Here is a 26,229-nt window from a genome sequence, read left to right on the forward strand (position 1 = left end):
ATATATACACGACGGGAAATTGTAGCGAACTAGTTCGCTATTTTCCAGATCTCCTGTATATACATACGATGGGAAATTGTAGCGAACTAGTTCGCTATTTTCCAGATCTCCTCTTAACGACGGGAAATTGTAGCGAACTAGTTCGCTATTTCCAGATCTGCTCTATATATATACACGACGGGAAATTGTAGCGAACTAGTTCGCTATTTTCCAGATCTCCTGTATATACATACGATGGGAAATTGTAGCGAACTAGTTCGCTATTTTCCAGATCTCCTCTTAACGACGGGAAATTGTAGCGAACTAGTTCGCTATTTCCAGATCTGCTCTATATATATACACGACGGGAAATTGTAGCGAACTAGTTCGCTATTTTCCAGATCTCCTGTATATACATACGATGGGAAATTGTAGCGAACTAGTTCGCTATTTTCCAGATCTCCTCTTAACGACGGGAAATTGTAGCGAACTAGTTCGCTATTTCCAAATCTGCTCTATATATATATATACGACGGGAAATTGTAGCGAACTAGTTCGCTATTTTCCAGATCTCCTGTATATACACGACGGGCGGAAATTGTAGCGAACTAGTTCGCTACAATTTCCCATCGTATGTATATACAGGAGATCTGGAAAATAGCGAACTAGTTCGCTACAATTTCCCGTCGTGTATATATATATAGAGGAGATCTGGAAAATAGCGAACTAGTTCGCTACAATTTCCCATCGTATACATAGAGGAGAATTGGAAAATAGCGAACTAGTTCGCTACAATTTCCCATCGTATGTATATAGAGGAGATCTGGAAAATAGCGAACTAGTTCGCTACAATTTCCCGTCGTTAAGAGGAGATCTGGAAAATAGCGAACTAGTTCGCTACAATTTCCCATCGTATGTATATACAGGAGATCTGGAAAATAGCGAACTAGTTCGCTACAATTTCCCGTCGTGTATATATATATATAGAGGAGATCTGGAAATAGCGAACTAGTTCGCTACAATTTGACACGTCGTATAATATAGACTAATACAAGGAGATGGCTACAAATTTCGACGCTTATATATAAGCGTTGAAGATCGCTATATTTGCCATCTATAAAATACCGATCACGGAGTCCTCAAGGGCAAGGCTACGAACTTCCTGTAAATATAGGAAAATAAAACTCAGGACACTTAAATTACTGAAGCGTGCGATTCTTTTGTACATACATTGAATAGTCGACATCACGATTCTGTGATTGACTAATTAGAATTGCACATAAGCCTAATCGCCAACATTCAGATTGAGTGCGACTGCGAGACTGTTCCAACAAATCATCTCTATTGATGAACTATTTGTAGCTTTCGATTATAAGCCTATTTACTTTAAATACCTATCTAAATGCTTTCTACCTTTAAGGCTTCAGTCTCGACTCAGCAATTAGAATATAGTGAGAGAAAACCACAAGCCCAAGCCCAGAAAATCACCAGTCAAAGTGAGCCGAACACCTCCGAACTCTTTAAAGATAGTACAGCGCAGCAGCATAGAGACCCGCTACGCGCACACACAATGCGGAAGAACTGTCAGGCTATGACATATGTATTATGCACGCCCAAAATGCGAGCGGTAGTATTCTCCCATGTATTCTCCATCACTGCCCTGAAACCTGGCGCTATTTATCCTAAATGTGCTTGAAGCGCAAACCTGGAGCTGACCACGCCGCTCCTAGCCGACTGCCCGACCTCGCCCGCACCGTACCGCTAGCTAGTTAACTAGCGCACCATCATGCACCGATCGCGATATGCGTACCGATATCCGCGCCCCATCTTCGTCTCAAAAGCTGCTTTACCAAAGACGTCAATGGAAATTTGCAAAGCCTTGGCTGATGAGATACTTGATACTACTAATTTGGTCGGGTAAGTTGTCATTTAGAAGTTGAATAGAGAACAAAGAACATCATTCATGAAGAATTGACAAGTATTTTTGCCCAAATATTGGCGACCACTTTCATGAAATTGTAGACAGTCAGTGTCACTGCCTGGCATCACGGTCACAGCCGGCTGCGCTGAGCTGAGGCGCTGGGCCGGGTCAGGCGCTAGGGCCTAGGCTAGGCTGAGGCTCATCTCAGGGGGGGGGGGGGGGGGGGGGGGTGAGGGTAGCCAGGACTCCCAAGAGGCTCCTAATGTTTTTTAGAGAGTAAAAATCATTCACTAATGTGTGCTTACTCTTCACGCATGGAGCCAGGGATTACGTCCCATTTCATGTGCGTGTACCAGTACCGGTACCACGGGAAAAAAAGGAAATTTTTGCCTCCGAGATTTTTACCTTCCTTAATGAACGTTAAATGTTAGCCCTAACGAAGTTAGAGCCTAACTTTAGAGGCCTAAATCATGTAAAAGGGATACAACTTCATTTCCGACATTTATATGATTTTGATTTCATTTTTAAAGGTCTAATTGTTGATTCGAATTAAGCGATAAAAATCAAATTGCTGAAAATGTCATCAAGATCGGATGTAAAATCAGAAAGTTATGACATTTTAAAGTTTTGCTTCTTTTTCACAAAACAGTGATATGCACAAGTGAGTGACATGCAAATGAGACAGTTGATGATGTCCCTCATTCACTATTTCTTTTGTTTTTTATTGTTTGATTAATACAATATTTCATTTTTTACAGATTTGACAATTAGGACCAACTTGACTGAACCATATAGTATTGAACAATGCTAATTCCACATGTTCAGGGAGAAATTGATTGATTGTATTTTCACTTGACAATGAAGAGAAGATTAGAATATTTCTAATTTCATATAATAAAATACCAAAGAAATACTGAGTGGATGACATCATCAGTTTTCTCATTTGCATACTGACCAGGATGTGCATACTGACCAGGATGTGCATATAACTAATTGTAAAATTAAGGGAAACTTTAGAAATGTCATAACTTATTCATTTTACATCCGATTTTGATGGAATTTTTTGTGAACATTATGCTTGTTGGATTTTTCTCTTTTTATTCGACTCAACTTTTTGTTGGGTTGGACTTGTCCTTCAAAAAAAATTCATTATTATGATAAAAAAAAACGAGAAAAATATCTTAACACGTGGACACCTTGCCGATGTTTACGTCGCCATCTTGTTCTCTTCTGTTCTTTGCCAAGCTACGAGACGCATGTCCTCTGAAATGCGGCTCGTAGCTTTGAAAAAAACGTTAAGGCGAGACTCGAACTTGCGTCAATTACCTTGACTGCAGTGAACTCATAAATAACGCATCGTTGACCAATCACGCCACACCAGACGAGCTGGTTGACACGTTGTAAAGTATGTGTAAAGTATTCATTAAGCATAGTCTGACTAAAATGAAAGTTAAAATCCTATTGGGTACTAAGTCTGCTGAATCAGATGGGACTTTTTACTTGCACCTGTATATATTTGCACTGTACACCAAAACCTGGCCATACACACATGCCAAATAAACCATCTGCAAGAATCTTCAACCCTGAAGGAGGCAGATGTAACCTGAAGAAGAAGAAGAAGAAGGAGAATCAGCGCCAATATACATGTACAAAATGTTAGTCTTAATCGAGTGCTCAGGCTGACAATGTAGCTCAAACTCAGAGAGAGAGAGAGAGAGAGTCAGTGAAGTCTTTTTCACTTTGAAAGCTCAGACACTGAGAGTGAGTGTGATTTGATACTGACTTCAGAGACTGATTGAGGGTGTGTCGACTGTACAGGGCGCGGTGAGTGACTTGAGTTTAATAGTGGACAGTCAGAAGATTTTGCAAAATTGCAATTTTGGCAGTTTTTTAACGAGTGGCAGAGAATGTCGTCAACATCGAGTCGCACTTCAATTGCTCATGTCTGTTCACCTTTAAATAAAGATTGAAAAATAAAAGATTTTGTTCAACACCTAGGCAAAGGTATCAACCACTTTTTTGAAGTTTTGAAACTGACTACCTTGTTATAAATATTATTGCTTATTTCAAAATACAAATATGCTACAAGTGTCATGGGAGATTAAGCGCAATGTCCATAGGAACAATGAGATACGAGGGAAATTCATAGAATTTATCAAAATTTTATCAACTCTACCCTAAGCTCATTTCAAAACAGCATTTCATACTCAGAATGTGATATGAGATGATCAAGGACAAATATCTTTATGTGCTGGAGTACGCAGTGGAAGTATTGAGACAATCAATCCATACGGTGATATTGATAGAACTGATTTGAAAGAAGCTGAATATTTTGTCAGCATTCACGAGAATCGGCAGTAAAATTAGTATAATGGGTGGTGAGTGGTCTGTCCTAGTAAACAAAGAGGGGTTAAAACTAAAAAGATTGCGTTAATAGGAATGTCCCTGCTTACCTCAGTGATTTAATTCAGAAATATCAACTCAGTCCAAATCTTTGTTCACAATCAAAGGATCTTCTCTCTGAAATACAAGTAAAGTCCAAGACTTTTGGTGATAGAGCTTTTTGGAAAATGGCACCAAAATTGTGGAACAATCTGCCTCATAATATAAGATCAATACAGATTTCAACAGATTCAAATCTGTGTTAAAAACATACCTTTTTAAGAAACACATGCCCAATAGAAAACAATAATTCTTCTACACGCATAGAAACTATTTATGGTATTATGCATCTCTAAGTTAAAACTGTTTATTATTATTAAATGAGCATGATAAAAACTGTTGCATTCGTTGGTCACTGATATCTATGCGCTTAGGATCTTTGTCATTGATCTGAACATGAGATTCTAATTTTCTAATTTTAAAAATGAAGTCAAACTTATGAATATTTTCAAGATACATGTAGGTCCGTCCAACCATACCGTAATGACTGACATGAGACAGAAAAAATTTAAGCAAGCACTGATATAGCGAATGGAATAACCCACTTAAACTGGGAGGATCCTGTAAATTAGTTCGGAGTAGAGGGCGACTGGACTGGAAAGATTTTTGGAAGTTTGTAACAATAAATACTCCTTCTACTTTATGTAAGCACTGTAATTTCCTGTAATTAACATGAATGTAATGATTTTTATGTTCATTGTATTACTTTGGCAAGATGTCAACAGGATCTGCACTATACATATTGTTTACAATCCTCTTTGGCAGCTGACAAAAGGGGTTCAATTTGTTGAATAAGAGCTTAAAGGGCAGTCTGTACAGCCTTCTTTTCAAAGTAACAAGTCATTGATGGTTTTCTAAAAAAAAAGGGGGGGGGGTGTGGTTGAACTGTGTGGTTCATTTCAGGCTGTCAAATGGTGTAAGGACATTTTCACGGCACAGGGTAGCCTTACGTGTGTCATAAAAGTGAACTGGGTAGTTCGATGGGGGATAATATAACTTAAGCTGCCCCAAGATGAACATGTGACTCTTAGTACAGAAACAGGGGAAAGGAGATGATTTTTAATTGAAAAATGTGAGTCATATTTTTTCAGTTCACTTGCAAAATATGTTGAGATATTAAATATTTAAAATGAATAACTCTGTAGAATTACAGTATTTTTTTTAATCCTGCAAGTCCAAGTTAAGGCCAATAGTAAGCCCCCCCCCCTTGATCCTGACTGCAGTGTAGATTCTTTTAATAGAAGATGCTTCCTGTCCCAGCTTTTTATAGATAGTAGAAATTTCACTTTCCAATTTACATTGTAATTCATCTCCGAAATGTGAAATTATGCATTTGGGGTTTCAGTAAACAAATCAATGTTTTCATCATGAAAGAATTAATCTTGTCAGATTTTTCTTAGGAGAGAGAGAGAAAAGAGACCTTGTCTTTGACAGAACACGTGCATGTAGACCTTCCTAATCATTTGAAACATGGGATTGAAAGCACAATTACCTGCAGTCGCAGATATTATTCTTTTCACTGAATTTCTTCTGACCTATAATAGATCATGACTTTTCGATTTTGATTACCACTTGTAAGCTCTAATCTAAAGTTATGACGTAGAAAGTAATCCTAAGGAAATATGATTGTAGCCACTTGCCAAGCCTAATACAATTTGTTATTTCTTTCCCCTCTCTTCCCCCTCTCTCTCTATCACTGTCTCTCCCTCTTTCACTAATTTTCTCTTTCTCTCTGTGTCTTTATCTCCCCCTCCCCCATCACTGCCTCTTTCATTTTGTTTCATCCCCATTCTCTCTCTCTCTGTCCCCCTCTCCCCTCTTCTATTTGTAACCACTGCCTCTCACCATCTCATCCCCCTTCTCCCTCTTTTACTCTATCTCTCTCTCTCTTTGTAACTCTAGATTTCTCCTCCCCTCTCCCATTTTCTGTATCCCTCTCCTCTCTCATTTTTCCCCTACTTCCTCGATACAGGATTTGATGATCTCATAGCCATGTTACAGTGACTGCCCCTTCGTAGAATCATTACCATGGTTTTATGATCGACGGGTTGGTTGTCAGATGCCTGTGCGAATACCCCATCCGAAACAACGTCTCCTCTACGGACTACAAGAGTGTTAACAACATTCTGCAGAGACGTCTGTAGTAAAGCTCTGTAGAGATCCCAAGAATATTCACACGCAGAGTTTTAACATAGATTGATATGAAGGTACTTTACAGAAGGAAGAAGGAAATTACTGTCTGGAGTGCAAGATCCTGGATGATACTGGTGTGAAGTCTACCAAGGATAGAGAATAGCCGATAGGGGAAGTTCATAAAGTGGTAAAGATGACAGATGGCTAGTCAGCATACGTTAATTCTTTGTTCACACTGCTTTTACCTCTGACACTAACCAGAAGAAGTCTTGATCAGGAAGTGGACATTGCACCTACAAGAAATATAACCAAGCAGCATTTTTCTCTCACAGATATACTGTACATTCATATGTGATTGTACTATGAGAATGGAATCTACACACTGTTTTAGAGTAGGAATTATGTAAAAACCTTGTTTCAAATCAACAGCTTTCATATGTTATGTAACATTGAAGGATTATATTGTCCAAGAATATTTGATTCATCAGACTTCTTTGTGAAGGAGGTGTGGATTCTCTCTTTAATCTCTACCAACTCGCAGAGATGTGCTTGTGTGAGGTATCCCTGTTACAGCAATGAAGCATACTGGGCCAATCAACTATCACGTGTGACCAACCGACACAGTCCGAAAGGAAGGAGAGAGTGAGAAAGAGTTCTGAATCATCGAGGGATAGGAATCACATATTTATAGGACGAGTTTATTTATAGCTGCTCTTGAAGAGAGTGTGTACTACTCCCCCCTTGCCAAATCAAATCGTTGGCGATAAAAGATAATCTCGCCACTAGTGACACATTGCCATTTGCAGCTTATGCATCCAGTGGATATCTTAATGCACACATTGAAGGAATATCAGTATCGCCTCCTCATATACTGGTCAATCCCGTGTGAATTAAAGTTGAAAACGTGTATGCAGATGCCCTTCATAGGGAAAGGAAGGTTTCGTTGATTCCATATCGGGATTTCAGTGTGACTCGTTGGATCATTATCAAGGATTATTTAAAGCTCAACTGACAGTGACATCACACACAAGCCGCTGCATGTATTTCTAATGGATCAGGTTTTCATGGGTTAAAATTGCAACTCGTATTCACCAAGAAATTGTGCAATATTTCGAAATTCATAAAGAACTGTACGTAACTCCTCATTGATGTCGCTACCGACCGGTATGTTTGACGTCCATTGTGCACAGTTCGTGGCGTGATTGACTATTGTGTAGTGTATTTTGTTGATTGGATTATTACTCGGAATCACTCAAAATGGCTCTGAAAGGAACAAAAGCGTTGCAGTCGTGGTGCGTCAAGGTCACGACCGGTTACCCGAACGTCAAGATCGAGAACATGACGAAGTCGTGGAAGGACGGACTTGCCTTCTGCGCTATAATACATCACTACAGACCAGAGTTAATGTAAGTGTGCAATTTCATTTCACTACATGTATGTAGAAGGGGTCTGCATGCATACTATAGAACCATTACCTATTTTGAGTCACTGTTTACGGATTTGATCACTATGGAAACTGAAGGGTGTTTCATGAAGCTGTTTAGTAAGTTAGGAGCGACTTTTCGAATGACTGATGACCCTGTCTTGTGGTAAATAATGTACCCTTTGGATGTACCCCGGTTTCACCAGTCGCTCATTAAGTCGCTCGTAAGTTACAAACAGCTTTTTGAAACACCCACCTGGTCCTTTGTTTATACCTCAGTCACATTTGCTCTACGGCAGCTGTACGGCGAGTCAAAAACAGCTGTTTTATTCATTTTTATTCAAACCATGTAGGCCTATGTGTATATAAAGCTATTTTAAAAATGTTAAAACGGCTGTTTTCGACTCCCCGTAGAGCAAATGTGACCGAGGTATAAGCTACATACATGTACTGTACATGAAGTGATAGTCATATAGCAAGTTTAACTCTTTGCCCGCTTTGTTCGACTAGAGTCACATCCAGTGGACTGCCAAGTTCGACTCAAGTCTATTTGTACATAGGTCTACACACATAAACAATAAATGTACAGTGTAAACACACAACTTTTCTTTGCAATAAACCATTCAAAAGCTATTGTGAGTTGAAAAAGCATAATCCATGCAAAACCCCTCTAAAGGTTACACCTTGAAATTAAATGTGGCACAAAAGGAATTTGGTTCGTAGTGGGCAAAGAGTTTCACTGTTTGCCCGCGATGGACGAATTCCTCTTGTGCTATATTTGCACTGGTCAGGAAAACAAAATGAGAGCTATTTCCTATGACATACCATTGGTCAGATTTGAGTCAGTTTCGTTGGCCTAAAGTACCTTTTGAACATTAAGTTTGCCCTCACTACAGCTTTGAAAAATATCATGTGCTTATAATCTTTTGATGTACAGTACATCGGGCTATAAAAACTTTTTAATGTAATTCTGTGCTATAAACTGCTGTTCAATAAAATATGTTCTATAGAGTTACTTGTACCATGCTTGTACAGTAAAATTAACTTTACAGTACATGTAGGTCATTGGGTTGACTTGGTTTATTTGGTTTATTGGCATTTGACATTTACCAATCATCATTTTGTTTATTGGTAATTTCTTTATTCCATTTCTTTGAGGAATTACTGGTAAAATTTCATGCTCTTTTATTTTAATGTCATTTTGATGTGAAAAGATAATACATCTATAGAGCTACAGGTGTACTTTTATGTCCATGTTGTTTGCTAAGTTCTCAGCATTTAAAAATGTAACTAAAAAAAAACAACAACATTCTTTTCTAGTCTCATCGCACAATCTCTATGTACATTACTGGGATGACATAATAATATCCACTACCATGAGAATGCACTACTTGTATTAAGTACTGTAGCTGTAGGCCTATATGTAGGATATAAAAATGGTAATTTTACTTGGTGTTTTTGACCTGATTTCCCCTTGATCATTAAAATACATAAACCCTGTCTACTAATTGAAAGGAGGCAGGAAAATGGTAGGGAATCTCAAGAAGTAACTAATTTATACTCCCCAACACCTGCATATCAATCTGGCCACCATGTGAAATCTAAAATTAGATCGGTAATAATGGGGGAACTTCCTCCCCGAGGTATGTGAGTCAAGTGAAAAAAAAAAGAAGTTTATGAAACATGATTAGGGTGGTGTTTTATTTTTAGGATGCTGTTGCCATGGATGTTGTCTGTGTACATGTGCAAAGTAGTCAGGGATGGGGTAAAGGCGGAGGAAATGAGAAAAAAAAGGGGGATGGGGTCTATTCAGATGACATACAGTTCATGTAGATGCATGTAATACTGGTAACTTATTGTGTATGGGATGGGAGGGTCTGGAGGGGTCTAATGACTCCTAGAAATTGACATGTGCAGCAAAGAACTTTGCCAACTATATTGTCTTGGTGTCTATAAATCGAAGGTAAATTTCAAGGGGGGACAGGGTGCTGCATGTACATAACCTTTTAGAAACACTCGCCCAGTCGGGCAAGTAAATTTTTAAATAGTTGGAATATACTTGCCCAAAAATCTATTTCACTTGACCGAAAATATTGAAAAGAAAGTTTTACCTCTCCAAAAGAAAGTTTTGCGGTTTTATAAACCTTTTACCCTTTTCTCTCTTTTCACATGAACTGATCTACCTTGTTATTGCATTTCTTTTTCCAAAGTGATTTTATCTTGCCTGCCATGACCCAAATTAGGGTCAATATCATATCATATCGACCCTAATTTTGGTCATTCTACTGTGAGAATTTTGCATGCCCAATTCGGGCAAGTAGTTTTGGTCTTTACTTCATAACACTTGCCTGACTCTAACTTCTACTCGCCCTGGGCAATCGGGCAAGTGCTTATGTAGCACCCAGGGGGATGAACATCAGGGGAGCGTTTCATCAACATTTTTGTCCGACAAGTTGTCAGATCTGACAACTTTCCTTGATTCTGATTGGCTGAGAAGCACTGTTACCATCATGGTATTCTGTCTGTAAAAACCAGACTTGTCGGATAAAACGTCGGGCAAGTCCTTTCATGAAACGCTCCCCAGAAATCTTCCAGTTAATTTCACATGTAATATGGCTTGCTGTTTACATTTTTTCTGGGCTTATTTAATCTCCATTTTTTTTTCTTTTCACATCAACAGAGACTTCAATTCACTGTCAAAGAAAAATATCAGGGAGAATTGCACTTTGGTGAGTACAGTACTGGTAGACCAGAGTATTAAGCTTTTATCGGTTACTATCAGTTCATGTACATAACGTTTCCACTAGCAATGAACATGAATATGTTTTCACAGTTAAATGTTCCTGACAGGCACCTTTACAGGTATCTTCAAGTTCTTCAACTTCTTCCCTGTACTGTAGAAGGGGTTTGCTGAGAGTGTATCACTTAAGATCTTTTTTGCCAGTGACTTTCACTGACAGATGTTATAAGCGACTGTAAATTCTTGTATCTGATTGGCTGAAACCCAAATATTCGATGAGAATTACTAATTGTTTCTTGAAATACACCCCAGGTCTCGTGCTAGGACATCCGTGCAAAAAGCCTCTCGGATGTTCTATATCTAGAGACTTGATCACCTTGGAACGAAAGCTATGTTTTTATCAGATGCAACTGTGAGTTGCTGTTTGAGGTGCTTTTTACATGGCATACATTTTCTTTGTATTTCTGTTAATGTTATTTTTATCCGTTTTCAATGTCATATTTTTGGCACGATACCATATTCTTCATATTTTATCATTGTGATACCATACATGTATTCTTCATATTTTATCATTTTTGGGGCATTTTCACTTTCCCTCTTGCCCCATGACATTGGAAGGGTTTCATACCTCCGTTTTGAACGATTGTTTTCTTTTTTGCCCATCTTTCCCTGTTCAGTGCAAAAGTGGATTACAGTGCAATAGTACGTAGTAGGCCTGTACATGATGCAATGTGTACACTGTATTTACTTGTAAGATTGGTCTAGGAGTACTTCCTTCTTTATAGTATGACAAGATAAATACATGCATAAAATATACATGTAATTCATTTATTTTCAGGGAAGGAAGGGGTGAATCAATTGCATCCCCCTTCATTCATATGTACATACTAGTTCATTCATATGTACATAGACTGAGTGTTCATACATGTAAAAACATCTTCACAATCAATCGCAAATACACCAATTAAACCTTATTAAACCATTTTATTGAGTGATCATAGTATGCGTTTTATTGCAAGAAGATGCCAATAAATTACAACACACTAAATTGCGAGATTTTAATATGAATACTTCATGTCTTGATCCAAAATCGACTTTCAATCCACTGCAAGATTTATTTCAAGATCCTCTGACAGACTGTCTCCCCAAGCTAAATGATTTTTACAGAATACATACATATACTAATCTTATCTTCCTTCTAAAAATTCTATATCTGTTTCTGGTCTATATGTATGTTTTGAAATGTTTAATGATGAATATCATTTCTCCCTTGTATTCCTACATGTAGAGTAAGAAAGACATTTTTCATTTTGATGATTCAATTTTGTTTCTATTCAGCAATGTCTAGCAATGTGACTAATCAACTCTTCAGGATACCTTTCACTTCCAGACAATTCTTTTCAAGCAAAAATGGTGCCATGACCCTATCGGGCCTCTTGTTTACAGAATGACCGTTTACCATCATGACATTGACTCTATTAATTCTAAGATCCAATTAAAACGATCCCTTCCTCACTTTTAGATATTTAATCAGCCACTTGTCAAAATCGTGCACTCGCCTCCCAAGTCCGAGTGACCCTAAACTAGACAAGATATCGCGCCGAATTACGGTCATCGAGGTAGGGGCCTGATTCGCTCTTCCGGTCTTTACTGGGAAGCCAGTGACGCTGGTAATGATTGCTTCCTATCTTGCCATGTTCCGAAAGGATCCTGTGTATACATGGCTTGAAAACAGCAAGACTGGTTCTATTTACACCTAGTAGTATTAAAGAGCTTCTGTATTTACTTGATGGGATCAGGGACCTGTTGCATAAAAGTTACTATTCACAATAATTATAGTAACTTTGTCATGTAAACTATAATCCTCGATTTTGTTTCCACCCAAAAGTGATCTTGAACATTACCCATACATAAAATTTTAATTGTTATTAAATACATACTGTATAAATGTCATCTTCGTTATTTTACAAATCAACATCAGTGTAATCATTTTCATTCCAGCTAAAAAAAAAGTTTTGAATATCAAACTTCCAAAGTGCCGACTTTTTCACTTTTGAATTTTTATGGCGCAGTCACATTTTGCCAACATTTTCGACTCACCGGATGCCGGAGGGGAAATGTGACTGCAGTGGCAGCTGTCGATTGCAATATTAGTGAGACAATATATTAAATGTAGTTCCGGTATGAGACACAAAAATGTATGGAAACTTAGACAATGCAAACTTTGCTCCATAATTGCATACTGTGCATTTGAATGTAAAGACCAATTTGTGATTAATATACATGTATGTAAATAATAATTTTAGTGATGTGAGGCAGGCAATATAAATGCTGATTCCATTCTATGCTACTTTTCAAAAGGGCACATTACAGTAAAATTGGGATGTATTATTTAAAGGGAAGTTCACCCTCACAAAAAGTTTATTGTGAAAAATAGGAGAAAAAAATAATTAAAATATTGCCGAAGGTTTGAGAAAAATCCATCAAAGAATAAAAAAATTATTAGAATTTGAATTATAGTGAAAGGAGTTTAATAGGCCAATCTTTAAACCCAATAATGGCCCTGAATTAATAGAAGCCTCTAGGATTATCTTAAGCATCTATGACATAGCAGTTATTGCCCATGCTAATTGATTTCTCGTGATTTTAATGTATCATCACAGGTGCTACATAACTTTTTAGAAGCACTTGCCCAGTCGGGCAAGTAAATTTTTAAATAGTTGGAATATACTTGCCCAATAATCTATTTCACTTGCCCGAAAAAATCATTGAAAATAAAAGTTTTACCTCTTCAAAAGAAAGTTATGCAGTTTTATATAAACCATTTACCCTTTTCTCTCTTTTGACATGAACTGATCTACTTTTATGCTTTTCACACTGCACTTTTTTTCCTTAACCCCGGGAAATTGGTGGGGCTAAGGGGGGTCTTAGCCCCACCAATTTCCCGGGGTTAAGCTTAGCCCATTTCGTTTTCACACTACGTTTTAGCAAAGTGGGCTAGCACGGTAAATAGTACGGTACTATCTGGCCCTGCAAAAAAGCAGGGTTAGCCGGCTTATTGTGGTGCTAGCACCACAATTGCGGTGCTAAGAGAATGCAGTGTGAAAACGACCAGGGCTAAGGAAAGTGGGGCTAAGCATTTAGCCAATCACGGAAGTCGAATTGCACGTTAATCACGCTCTGTATGGTAAAATCATCAATATTCTTGAGCTGAGGGATAGACCGGGGTTAATGCATTATCCCCGGCTGAGGAGAATAGTATGGGGTTTAATAAGAAAGACAGTGTGAATCGAAAAAAAGATAGTATGGGGTTAAGGATAGTCCGGGGTTAAGGATAGTATGGGGTTAAGGAAATGCAGTGTGAAAAGCATATTAGTTATTGCATTTCTTTTTCCAAAGTGATTTTATCTTGCCTGCCATGAGTAAAATTAGGGTCAATATCATATCGACCTTAATTTTGATCTTTGTACTGTGAGAATTTTGCTTGCCCAATTCGGGCAAGTAGTTTTGGTCTTTACTTCAAAACACTTGCCCGACTTTAACTTTTACTTGCCCTTGGCAATCGGGCAAGTGCTTATGTAGCACCCTGCATCATGATTACCTTTATACCATATATACATGTGTATTCAAAGCATGTTACTAGGTAGACGGAATGAATGTTGATCCTTCAGACATTCTGTAGGGGTTGGCCAGGATATGACAAATCCCAGTCCCTTTTGAGGTTTGAACTTTGCTTTCTGTCTATCTCTATACAGTAGCCGATTTCCTAATCCAGGCTACATATTTTGTAATTCAATACTCAAGTGGACTGAGGAGATTGATAGCTTATCTTGGAAAATACCCTTTCAATGAAAACAAAGCAATGTGGAAAATGTTTTTCTGACAATCAAAACTTATGTTACATAGGCCTACATTTCGTTGAGTCTCAAAATTAGTTACAATACTACTAGGAAGAATTGAATGGAATAAAATCTTGAGTTCAGTATTTTGTTGCTGTGTAGGCCTCAAGGCCAACACACACTAAGCATACTGCTCTTCCATATGCCCAAAGGGCTTTTCAACGTTTAAAGAGGAATGCATGTTTAAAATAAATGTATTTTTTCAAACATTGCAGTGAACATAAAATCTGATGAAATAAAATTTAATAGGAATTTCACTGTGGTTTGTCATTTGTGTAAATTGTGGGAAACCCTGTTTGTATGGTAACCACTTTGTAACCATATTTGTGACCACAATGTGTACACATATGAATATTTTAAACTGCACACATACCAGTGGCGTATAGATGGGGGGTGGGGGTGCTTGCCCTCCCCCCCCCCCAGTTTTTCAAGTAAAGGAAAGAGCAAAAAAAAAAATTGTTGCTCATGACACCACTGGCATGCACATTTATTGGTACATGTATGACAGTGACCCCCTTTATAGGCATAACTAGCAATTTACACAGTTTAGAAACCTCTGATAAATGCACTGTAGACTCAAGACTTTTGTGATTAAAAACATTGTGATGGGGAGATATACATGTACATGTAGGCCTACAGGTGTAACACCTTCTCACAGTTAATATGTTAGCAAATTTTATAGTTTGAGCTTGCATTGAGGTTGTTGCTTTGTTGAAAGGCTCATTACAGAAGTACTTCATTACTATGTAAATTTCATTTTATGTAGGCAGCTGCTCTGTTATGTGTTTGTTCATTGTATTTTGTTTCATTAGTGTTTGATATTCATGAGAAGAAACAGCAGTTAATAATTAAAGTACAGGGGTACAGGTCACTAGAGCTGATATCAACGTGAAAAAAAAACATAAGCCAAAAGTATATGTACATCTAAAAAGTCATGTTAGATGTATTTATGTAGGCCTATAATTGTTATTTTAATCAGAAAATTTGATGAGTACCGTATAATTCAATGTTCTTGGGTCAAGGTCAAAACTCATTAAAGATCAATAGTTTTTTGTCCATTATTTTAAAAAGGCATTTAAACTTAAAGTCAAATTAAATGAAAGTTTATATGAGATGATTATTGATATCATAATTAAATGAAAAGCGAGTTTCCGGGATATACCGTTACAGGCAACAAAAATTAATAAGATTTTGTTCTTCTTTTTCTCTTCCTTTTTTTGAAAAAAATTACTTCTCTCTTTAGAACTTGTTTCAAAATCACATCTGCTGCTGCTAGTGCTAATGGTGTAGATGCAATGCAGGCAAAACTATTAATACATGTACAGGCGTTTTCTTGATTTTTTTAAAATTTTATTTTTACCCTAAAATTGACTTGTCTACATCTGTACAAATACATGCAGGCCTACAAGCATTATGCACTTCTAATTTTGCCAATATGAAAATTGTTATTCATGTTCAGTCATGTTTCGAGGTATACATCTATGTACCATACCAAGATGTGTATAAATAATTTTGTTGAACCTGCTTACATGTATGTCATTGTAAAGTGTTTGCTGTCATGCTTTGTTGGCCATTTGGATCTCCTTTTGATTCTCCAATCTTTACTGACCTTTGATTGCATTTTGACCTTAGTTGATGTTGTGTTTTCGTACATACTATACAAAAGAAAAGAAAGGATCTTAAACTGACTTAGTAAATGTTTTCAGTTTCGCTTTGGTTTATTTTCCATTGCACAGTATGAAGAACATTTTAGCATTTGACAAGAAAGAACCAAACCTCAATGATAAAATATTACAATAGAATAAGTTAATGGACATAAAACAATTGTATCAATAGTAGTTGCAGATTGAAAACACACATACATGTATAATGAAGGGAAAACCAATTAAATGCATAGCTGCAAATAAATCATGTATTGTCAATTTGTTGTAATATAGAACAAAATCTTTAATAGTCCTATTAGTTTGTACTGTGTATCACTTTGAATGTGACAATGGATTGATTGAATACACTGCAAAATAGATCATTTCTTTTCAAAAGGCCTGATCGGTTCTTCAAATTCTAGAGCATTGTTTTGAACTCATTGATTCTAGACTGAACCATGAAATACATTTACATGCAATTCAGCAACGCCAACTAGACTAGTATTGTTCATAATAATGATGTGATGCTCAGAATTAAAAAAAATGTCTTCAAGTTTATTTTAAGGGTGCCTCATCGGCCTTTACAAAGGAACATTATAGGGGGGAATTTTTGTCTTGAAATTACTGTAGATTTTGTGTCTAGCTATGTTATTAGTGCCATATATCACAACAGTGATAGTGTCAAAGGTCTCTTTCAGGGTCACAGTAGTGACTATCCCCTGTGAAGGCTTGACCTTAGAGTTGAAGGAACGCCCCACAAACCTAAAATCTATGTGTACACAGCAGGCCTACATTTACGTGTGTACGTGCAGATTTCTTTTTTAAGGGGAACTTAAATGAAGGGTTGGTAATAATTAATCCAAGAATATAATTTTTAATCTTATTGTTCAATTTTGTGACATCACTAAGCTGCTCTCATACATATACCTACATTTACAAATTACAGTGTATGCTGCATGCATCATACAGTATGTAAATAGGTATGTAAACAGGCACAGGTGACGCCAAACAAATAATAATAATAATAATGTAAATATAGAAAGATATAAAAAAACAATTATAGATTTGTCCAACTTTCATTGATTTATTTCTCATATTTTTCTGCTAAGTTTGTAATCTTGAACCAGCTCAGGATTCTTCAGAATACACTTCCTCTTTTTAAAACAGTTCATATCTCAAATTCCTAGTCAACCAGTCATAATGTAAACAAGAAAGGTGATATCTGATTAAAGCAGCGCAAGACACTGGCACTGGTCCGATGGTCCCAGACTGGTAAATATTGCTGTCGGGCCAATTACTTTTCAGAAATAGCCAAATTTACTGGTCCAACATGACCAGTAAAAAATATATCAAACTGATACAAATTATATTTTCTTTGTATTTGTAAATTATGTAAGTGGCTCTGGCATCTCAAAAAATGGCCCTCTGCCTATTTATGCCATGTTAAAGTATAATGAAAACAAAATCAGAACCTAATCAAATACATTGTATGCGCTCTTCTACTCTTTACTTTGCATGCATGCAAGGTACTCTGACAGCTGTCGAAAGGTAGCTTGACTGAGCAATGTCTCAATATTCTAGACTCTGACGTTCAAGTTTAAAGTACAGTACATGTATATATTTGCTCACACACAAATAAGCTTTTGATTTTCATGTACACGTAACCATATATATATACTGTATGCATAGATGCTGTATGTTTGTATAGCATTTTCCTAGTCCACATATAACTAAAAGTATTACATGTAACAAAATGCATGAACTTGCAGCTGTATGTATGTTTCACATAAGATTTCCTCCTTATGATTGCTTGTAAATTATTACCTGTCATCAGTTATTTATGTGATATGTACTGAAATGAGGACCCCAATGGAAGTAAGCCATTATGGCTTTCATCAGCTAGCTACTTGTATCAAAGCTGTCAAGGTATTTCATAATGATCCACTAGTGAAAACAAATGAAGTGGGGGCCAGTACCTGGCTAATATGTGGAACTAATCTAAAAAAAAAGTTCTGCAAATTGGCCACAGTGCATATTTAATTTTTGAAGACAATGAATTTTAATGTTTACTTTGTACCCAACCACGTCTTTGTACTCTATTTCGTATTGATAAATGAAATCAATCAATCAATCAGTCTACAAATGTGACCTCTTGATATTGTTTCTGTTGTTATTACATTATTTACTGTACATTTACCTTGAAGGGCGACTTTGTTTTTTATCATTTGAGATTTTTAAAACAGAAAATTAATGCTTGAATTGAAGAAAAGCAGGAAGAGCAGAAAGAAATATTCTACATATGTATGAAGGCCTACCTAAATGGATTGAAGTTTTATTTCAATTGCACAAAGAATAAGAAAGGAACTCTCACTGGTGAACATGCACATGAAGGCGGCAGTCTTAGTTTTATAGTTAAGATCACTTCGATAAAGTGTTTTACTTTCACATTAAATTTTTGATTGACAGCCGAAAACAAAGCCTTGTTAATTTATTGATGGATTTTTCTCAGTATCTACCCATTCTATGTCTGGAGTTTACTGAACTCATGATTAACATATCAACAAACAGAAAGCAAAACTACATGTAAGTGTTTAAATTCAGTGTAGGCCTACCTTGATTTTGAAGGTCTGTATATAATTAATTCATTCCGGGTATCTTTGTTCTTATCATCCTTAAATGGATACTCCAGGCTGAAGATAATTACATTTCAATAAAGAGAGTAAAATTCACTGAGCAAAATGCTCAAAATTTGATCAAAATCGGATAACAAATAACGAAGTTATTGAATTTTAAAGGTTTGCTTTATTCCGGTGAAACAGTCCTAGGCCTTCATGAATATTAATTAGGTGGGCTGATGATGTCATATCCCCACTTGTTCTTTTGTATTTTATTATATGAAATAAGGTTTTATTCAAAAATTTTCTACCGAGAACTATAACAAGTGGATTGACAACTTATAAAGTGCATGAGTTATCTAAACATTGCTGCAACTCAATGGTTTTTCTATGACGGCTCGCATGCCTGTGGGCAATAGTTCTGAATTTTACTTTTGCGAGCCTTGGCACATGGAAAATACATTTTCTTACTCTCTTCTTATTTTCTTTCATTTCTACTTATGTAGTCCTCTATATGTAATTATTCAATTTCAAATTGAATTTTTGTATTTACATTGTACAATTTTTGTATGTTTTTTATGGCCAAATAAATATTAATAAAGGATAATAATAATAACTTTTTTCATTATAATGGAGACACATCATTTAAACACGTATGAAAAAGTGAAACAATTATGATTTCATGTAATAAGTTAATAAAATAAGAAAAAACAAAAGTGGGGATGTGACATCATCGTTCATGTTGATGTACATACATTAATACTGTTTTCACATCATATTGCTAAACTTTGAAATTCAATAACTTTGTTATTTGTTATCCAATTTTGATGAAATTTTCAGCATTTTGCTCTGTAAATTTTACTCCATTTATTCAGCTATAAATATCTTCAGCCCAGAGTTTCCCTTAATAAAGTACTACAGACCAAACTAATATTCAGTTTGGAGCTGAAAGTGAAATGTGCCAACCAATGATCAGAAGTAATATTGCAGTTTGGATTGTGATTATAAATTTTTCATTATTTCTTTTGAAACATTGATATTCACATACCAAGGTTCAAGGTTTAATTATATCAACATTTCACATTTTCAAAATCAATACAAACAATAACATTATACATTACAAATTTTCATTATAGATAAGCATAAATAAATATCGTAAAATATGAAATGTATACATAATATAACAATAGAAAAAAAAGTACTAGAATGTATTCTTGTAATTGGTTCTAAAATAATGACGAAGAAAGAAAATGAGAGGTGTGGATATGAGGGAGCCAAAAGTAAAAGCAGAGCTTGTTGGTTGAAGGCTCCAAAGAATATGCAGTGAGAGTCCCATAAAATATCAATACGACAAGAAAGATAGGAGAATAAATAAAGAGTAAACAAAAAAGTAAACAAAAGAAGGGGGGTACACAAATACATAAATAATGAATCAAGTGTAAAAGCAACAAATTTGAATTAGAGCCTGAAGGAGCAGTGGTCAATGGCATCAGGGAGCAATGAGCGGAAGGGACGACAATGGGGGCACACAAGAAAGAGTAGGTGCCACCACATAATAGACTCCCGTCCAATCAAATATCCCTGCGCTGGGGCATATAATTCCGAGGATATGACCACCCATGCACAACGATAATAGATATAAGACATTAAATAAGGATAAACCAGTAGAGCTAATGGAATGAGGCTATAACTGAAATAAAGATACGCAACTGTGTTCATACTAAAATATAGTCCTAGAAGATGTGTTTCAGCTTTCGCCGAAAGACATATACAATGTATTGAGGGTGAAAGTAATAGTTCATTGTGGAGGGCGTTCCAATATTTTGGACCGGTAAAAGTGATATTCCTTTGGGCAAACAAGGTTCTTACACAAGGAAGATGAAAAAGATTACTTTGCCGAGTAGGATATCCATGGACACTACCATTTCTTGAAAAAAGGGAGGCAATAACATTGGCATTTAACTGATACATGTACATGAAAATTCCTAAGTTATAGATATAAAGATCAATGATACCAAGGAGTTTATTTTTTTTTAATAAAGGATATGTATGAGAGAGGTTAGCAACATTGTTAACATTTCTAATTACACGTTTCTGGAGTAATGAAATCCTATCAAGCAGGAATTTTGGCCCGTTGCCCCATGCTAAAATACCATAGTTGAAGTAGGATGATATGAGAGTGAATTATAGGGATAGTATGTTTTGGTGTGGAAATTCATGTTTAGTTTATTTAAAACTCCTGAGTTGCGAGACAATAATTTACATAAATAGTTCACATGAGTCTTCCATGATAAATTAGAATCTATATATATGCCAAGAAATTTTGTTGACTCAACTAGGTCTAGAGTAGTATTATGTATAAATAAGTTACCCGGAAGGGTTGTGAGTGAATTACTGAAGAGCATGTAATGTGTTTTATTAAAATTTTGCCTCCGACGAAGATTCTGCTAGGATCGAAAGCTTAGGCCCCTTTTTGACTTTATAATTTACTCCATTGGCTCTCTTTTATTAGATAAGCAGTTTTCAGCAGCTTCTTTTTGCCATTATTAAAATTTAGAGATAATTTATTAGCATTTATCCAAGTTTGAACCATTACTAGCTCTTCATTGACGGTATCAAGAAGAGTTTGGGGGTTATGATGGGAGTATAATATGTTGGAATCATCCGCAAAAAGAATGAATGACATGATTTCAGAACTATATTAGAAGTTGTTTATATAAAGAGCAAAGGACCCAGCAGCGACCCTTGTGGAACACCACAGGATATTCGTCTGGGGTAGATAGTGGCTGTATTTTGATTGATTAGCCTACTTGTGACTTATAAAAATCCTGTTTTCTCCCAATGTAATGGTAACATTCAAGAGTCACATGACATAGAGATCATAATCATGGAAGCAGCACCTTTTGTCAGTGACTGAAAATAAATGCAGTATACATGTACATTGTTTAATAAAGGTAAAATACAGTAGTTGCAGCAAACAATTATTTGTCAAAATAATATCATACAGTACATCTAGATCTGGTACATTAATGTAAACTTATCTTTGTAAAATCAGGAAATCTTAGCTCAAAATCAATAATTGTGATGATCACTAACACAGAAAAGCATATGTGGGACAGTGTCTTATTAAGGTTTTGAAAAATACCCGACATATGATGGAATTCCACGCTTATTTTGCTCATTTCTCAGCAATTAGGCATATTCTTCTAGAGCTATATATTTGGCACATATTTTTTTATTTATGCATACAAACAAACACTTTGGTGGTAGTTTCATTGGATTCTGTTCGAACTTATTTTTGAGATCGTTACCACAACTGGTTATTTTCTTTAAACTTTTGAATCTCTCATGTACTCAGAAAGATTTGAATGAACTTCTCTGAAGACTCTGATACATGTAGGTCCATTATTAAAAATAAACATTGTAAAATGTTATTGTTCGATGATTATAAAGGAAGAAAAGAGTAAAAATTAGGTGACTTGATTTGATAGAGGAGGTTACAGGTATTATTATTTGTTATTGTTAATTTGTCATATTTGTTGATCAATGCCTTGCAGATTCTGTCACGAATGACTCAGACTTGCATGTTTATCTGCATGTAACAAGTCAAGGATAAAAAACATCAAATTTAGCTTACAGTATTTGTACTGATTTATATGGGCATCTGATGTCATCAACGGTGTCAGGCTAGATCCACAATATGTAGCGTACACCACCAAGGTCCTTCTATACATGTACATGTATGTATCAATGTTTCTGTTTTGTTTTGTTTTTATTCATGTTGCACCCTCATACATTTACTGAGTATCTCTGACTATCTGTCCTTCTTTCTTTTTTATCATACTTGGAAATACATGGAAATGTAGGTCTTTTTGGTAAACAGAGAATTGCTGCCTGGCATAATGGGCATTGAATCTTGGTCTTGGAGATATTGTTTCGATGGCATCTCCTAGTCTGCAGGTACAGACCCTGATTGGAACTTTGATCAACAAATGTGCCTCCATGCAAAGACTAGCATTATACAAAACTTGCTGTTCCAGCCTTCAGTACACAAGGCATGAGTAGGCTGCACATTTAGACCATTAACTCGAGTGAAAGGTTTGCCCAGCAGACTAGGCATCTCCTGGTAAACGAAGCATCCTTGCCTTGTACTATACCTTCGAACATATAGTATCACAATGAAGAGTTTATTTTCCCTTTTCCTTTCTCTTGACACTAGTTGACAGGTCTTTGAGGGAGCGGAGCAGGAGCAAGGTGTACCATTCTTGAATCTTGAGTGATCCTGAAGACAATGTGGCAGTGGCATCTCCTGAGCATCCTCATCACATTTGAACATACATCATTACACTGAAGACATTATTTTTTCCTCTTCTTGATAGGCCTTTGAGGTAGCTGAGCGGGAGCGAGGCACGCCAACCTTGCTTGATCCTGAAGACATCTTTTCGATGGCATCACCTGATAAAAGAAGCATTCTCACCTTGTACCTTTGAAGATACAGTATCACAATATCTTTTCCTTCTCTTCTCTTGACAGGCCTCTGAGGTAGCTGAGAATGAGCTGGGCATACCACTTTACCGGCCTTACCTCATCCAGAAGACCTGGTGTCAGTGGCGTCACCTGCTAAACAAAGTATCCTCTCTGTGTACCTTTGTAAAAATTTTGTCACAGTGATCATGAAGACATTATCTTTTTTCTCCTTGACAGGCCTTTGAGGTAGCGGAGCAGGAACTGGGCATACTGGCCTTTCTACATGTAGATCCTGAAGACATGGTGTAGATGGCATCTCTGATAAACTGCGCATCCTATCTGTATATCTTTGCAAAAAATGTGTCACAATGAGGACATTATCTTTTTCTTCTTGATAGGCCTTTGAGGTAGCGGAATGGGAGCTAGATATACCAGCCTTACTTCATCTTGAAGACATGGTGTCGATGGCATCTCCTGATAAACTGAGCATCCTCACTGAAAAGCTTTGCAAAAACTGTGTCACAAAGAAGACATTATCACCCCACCCCTTCTTGACAGGCCTTTGAGGTAGCAGGGCAGGAGCTAGGCATACCAGCCTTTCTTAATCTTGAAGACATGGTGTCGATGGCATCACCTGATAAACAGATCATCCTCACTGAAAAGCTTTACAAAAACTGTGTCACAAAGAAGACATTATCACCCCCCCCCCCCTTCTTGACAGGCCTTTGAGGTAGCAGGGCAGGAGCTAGGCATACCAGCCTTTCTTAATCTTGAAGACATGGTGTCGATGGCATCACCTGATAAACAGATCATCCTCACTGAAAAGCTTTACAAAAACTGTGTCACAATGATGACAATATCTTTTCCTTCTGTTCTCTTGGCAGGCCTTTGAGGTAGCAGAACGGGAGCTGGGCATACCAGCCTTACTTGATCCTGAAGACATGGTGTCGATGGCATCACCTGATAAACTGAGCATCCTCACCTATCTATCACAGTACTACAACTTCTTCAAGGATAAGAAATCGGGTAAGCTCTACCTTTATAAATGATACCTAGGATTATAAAATCAACAAAATTGTCTAATCAATACAAATTGTTAATGAAAGATATCTTTATCTCATGAATGCCCACTTCTGGGTTTTTGGAACAGAGGCCAGATGGAACGTGAAAGAAGAACATGGATATTTCTTTGTTAAAATTCTGTGTGAACTAAGGATTTTATTTCTTTAATCTATGGTCAAGAAACATTCAATGTAAGGAATATTGTAATGAGGTAAATTCAAATTATCTCTTTGACAAATTAACAAATCGGGTTCATGAAATCTAGGGCCCACTTAAAGGACAAGTCCACCCCAACAAAAAATTGAATTGAATAAAAAAGAGAAAAATCCAACAAGCATAACACTGAAAATTTCATCAAAATCAGATGTAAAATAAGAAAGTTATAACATTTTAAAGTTTTGCTTAATTTCACAAAACAGTTATATGCACATCCTGGTGGGTATGTAAACAAGGAGACTGATGACGTCATCCACTCACTATTTCTTTTGTACTTTATTATATGAAATATGGAATATTCTATTTTTTCTCCTCATTGTCAAGTGAAACAACGATTAATTCCTCCCTCAACATGTGGAATGAGCATTGTTTGATACTATAGGCTTCAGTCAAGTTGGTCCTTATTTAAAATATATAAAAAATGAAATATTGTATTCAAATAATAAAAAACAAAAGAAATAGTGAGGGACATCATCGACAGTTGTGCATATCACTGTTTTGTGAAAATAGGCAAAACTTTAAAATGTCGTAACTTTCTAATTTTACATCCGATTTTGGTGAAATTTTCAGCGTTTTGCTAGTTTGATTTTTCTCTTTTTATTCCTATCAACATTTTTCCGGGGTGGACTTGACCTTTAAATGGGTATTGACTAATGACTGGCAGTTATTGTAGATAAGCAACAAATAAATTAGTCACCAATCTTTTGGAGGGCTACTTTTTACATTTAACAGCTTAAGCTTAACAAACATACTTTAACCTTGGTTCTTGGATGTTCATGTACAATGTACATATAAATATTGAACTGTTCTTGTATCAACTGATCAGTAAAGTACTTCCTATATTAGCTATCTCACAACTTCTTCTGGCATTCGGATACATAGAGGTGTGGTTACTTTTTATAAGAATACTTTGTTTCAGAAAATGAATGTGTTGATGGATTGGCATCCATTTTTACACAAAAAGATAGATCAACACCTTTCCAGGGGCGTAGCAACAGATGTGAAACTGCAAGTTTATAATGTGCTAGTAAATCTGTTAATACCTATTTATAGGTTTATATCACTTTGTTAAGATATATGTACATGTAGGTAGATCATTCACAAGAAGCTGAATATTTTTTATCCCAGGTAGGGTTATTCCAGACATTTTGAGAGAGAGAGCACATTGTTTTGTGGGGAAGTCCTTCAACTGGAATTGTGGTGGTGTCATGGAAAGGCCCCCAAGGCCTGTTGCATAAAAGTATAAATAGTAAGTTTATCATCAGTTGGTAACTTCAATGGTAACAGTGCTAATCAGCCAATCAGAATCAAGGATTTCATGGAAGTTACCATTGGATGGCAGAGTTATTTTTGCCTTTTATGCAACAGGGCCCAGATCTGTTTACCTCCTTGGTCATAACTGATTCCATAGAATCATCTTCAGACATATTTGCTGATTTTCTGTTTGTTTTTCCTGTTGGATGTCATGTCCATTATATGAAAAACACGCTTTACGATATCAAATGGATGGCCTTCATGGCAGAATTTTCCCTTCGGCATTAGAACATTGATTACTTCATGTGTAGATTTTATGTAGTGCTTTGCTGCCCTCTTTGGTCTTGCTTTGGTTATGTTGTCAGCCCTCATTCTCGTTGCTGTGCATTCCTTCATCAGGGAAATGTAATAAACTGACTTCTACTAGTATAATTG

The 26,229-nt window shown here is 36.4% G+C and overlaps 2 protein-coding genes and 1 long non-coding RNA gene across 5 annotated transcripts in view; 2 read left to right on the forward strand and 1 right to left on the reverse strand.

Annotated features, from left to right (window-relative positions):
- The window catches only part of LOC129269021 (nudC domain-containing protein 3-like), an 18,816-nt gene extending 17,147 nt beyond the window's left edge, over nt 1-1,669 (reverse strand). The window contains exon 1 of one of the 3 annotated variants that reach the window (XM_064105203.1): nt 1,393-1,669. The gene's annotated coding sequence lies outside the window, so the exon portion shown is untranslated. Of the gene's footprint in view, nt 1-1,209 lie in introns of all 3 variants that reach the window. The other 2 variants (XM_064105205.1, XM_064105204.1) reach the window with 2 other exon arrangements.
- LOC129269022 (uncharacterized) lies at nt 1,454-13,397 on the forward strand. The gene is made up of 3 exons (XR_008585360.2): nt 1,454-1,896; nt 6,315-7,881; nt 10,579-13,397. It is a non-coding gene; the product is annotated as an uncharacterized LOC129269022 (long non-coding RNA).
- Nucleotides 13,398-22,734: 9,337 nt separating this feature from the next.
- The window catches only part of LOC129269661 (F-actin-monooxygenase MICAL3-like), a 36,756-nt gene continuing 33,261 nt past the window's right edge, over nt 22,735-26,229 (forward strand). Inside the window, exons 1-3 of the mRNA XM_064105911.1 lie at nt 22,735-22,755; nt 23,329-23,424; nt 24,147-24,288. Coding sequence (XP_063961981.1) covers nt 22,735-22,755; nt 23,329-23,424; nt 24,147-24,288 — 259 coding nt within the window. The remainder of the gene's footprint in view (nt 22,756-23,328; nt 23,425-24,146; nt 24,289-26,229) is intronic.

The sequence above is a fragment of the Lytechinus pictus genome, chromosome 10, assembly GCF_037042905.1.
Source record: "Lytechinus pictus isolate F3 Inbred chromosome 10, Lp3.0, whole genome shotgun sequence".
In the NCBI taxonomy this organism is placed as follows: Eukaryota; Metazoa; Echinodermata; class Echinoidea; order Temnopleuroida; family Toxopneustidae; genus Lytechinus; species Lytechinus pictus.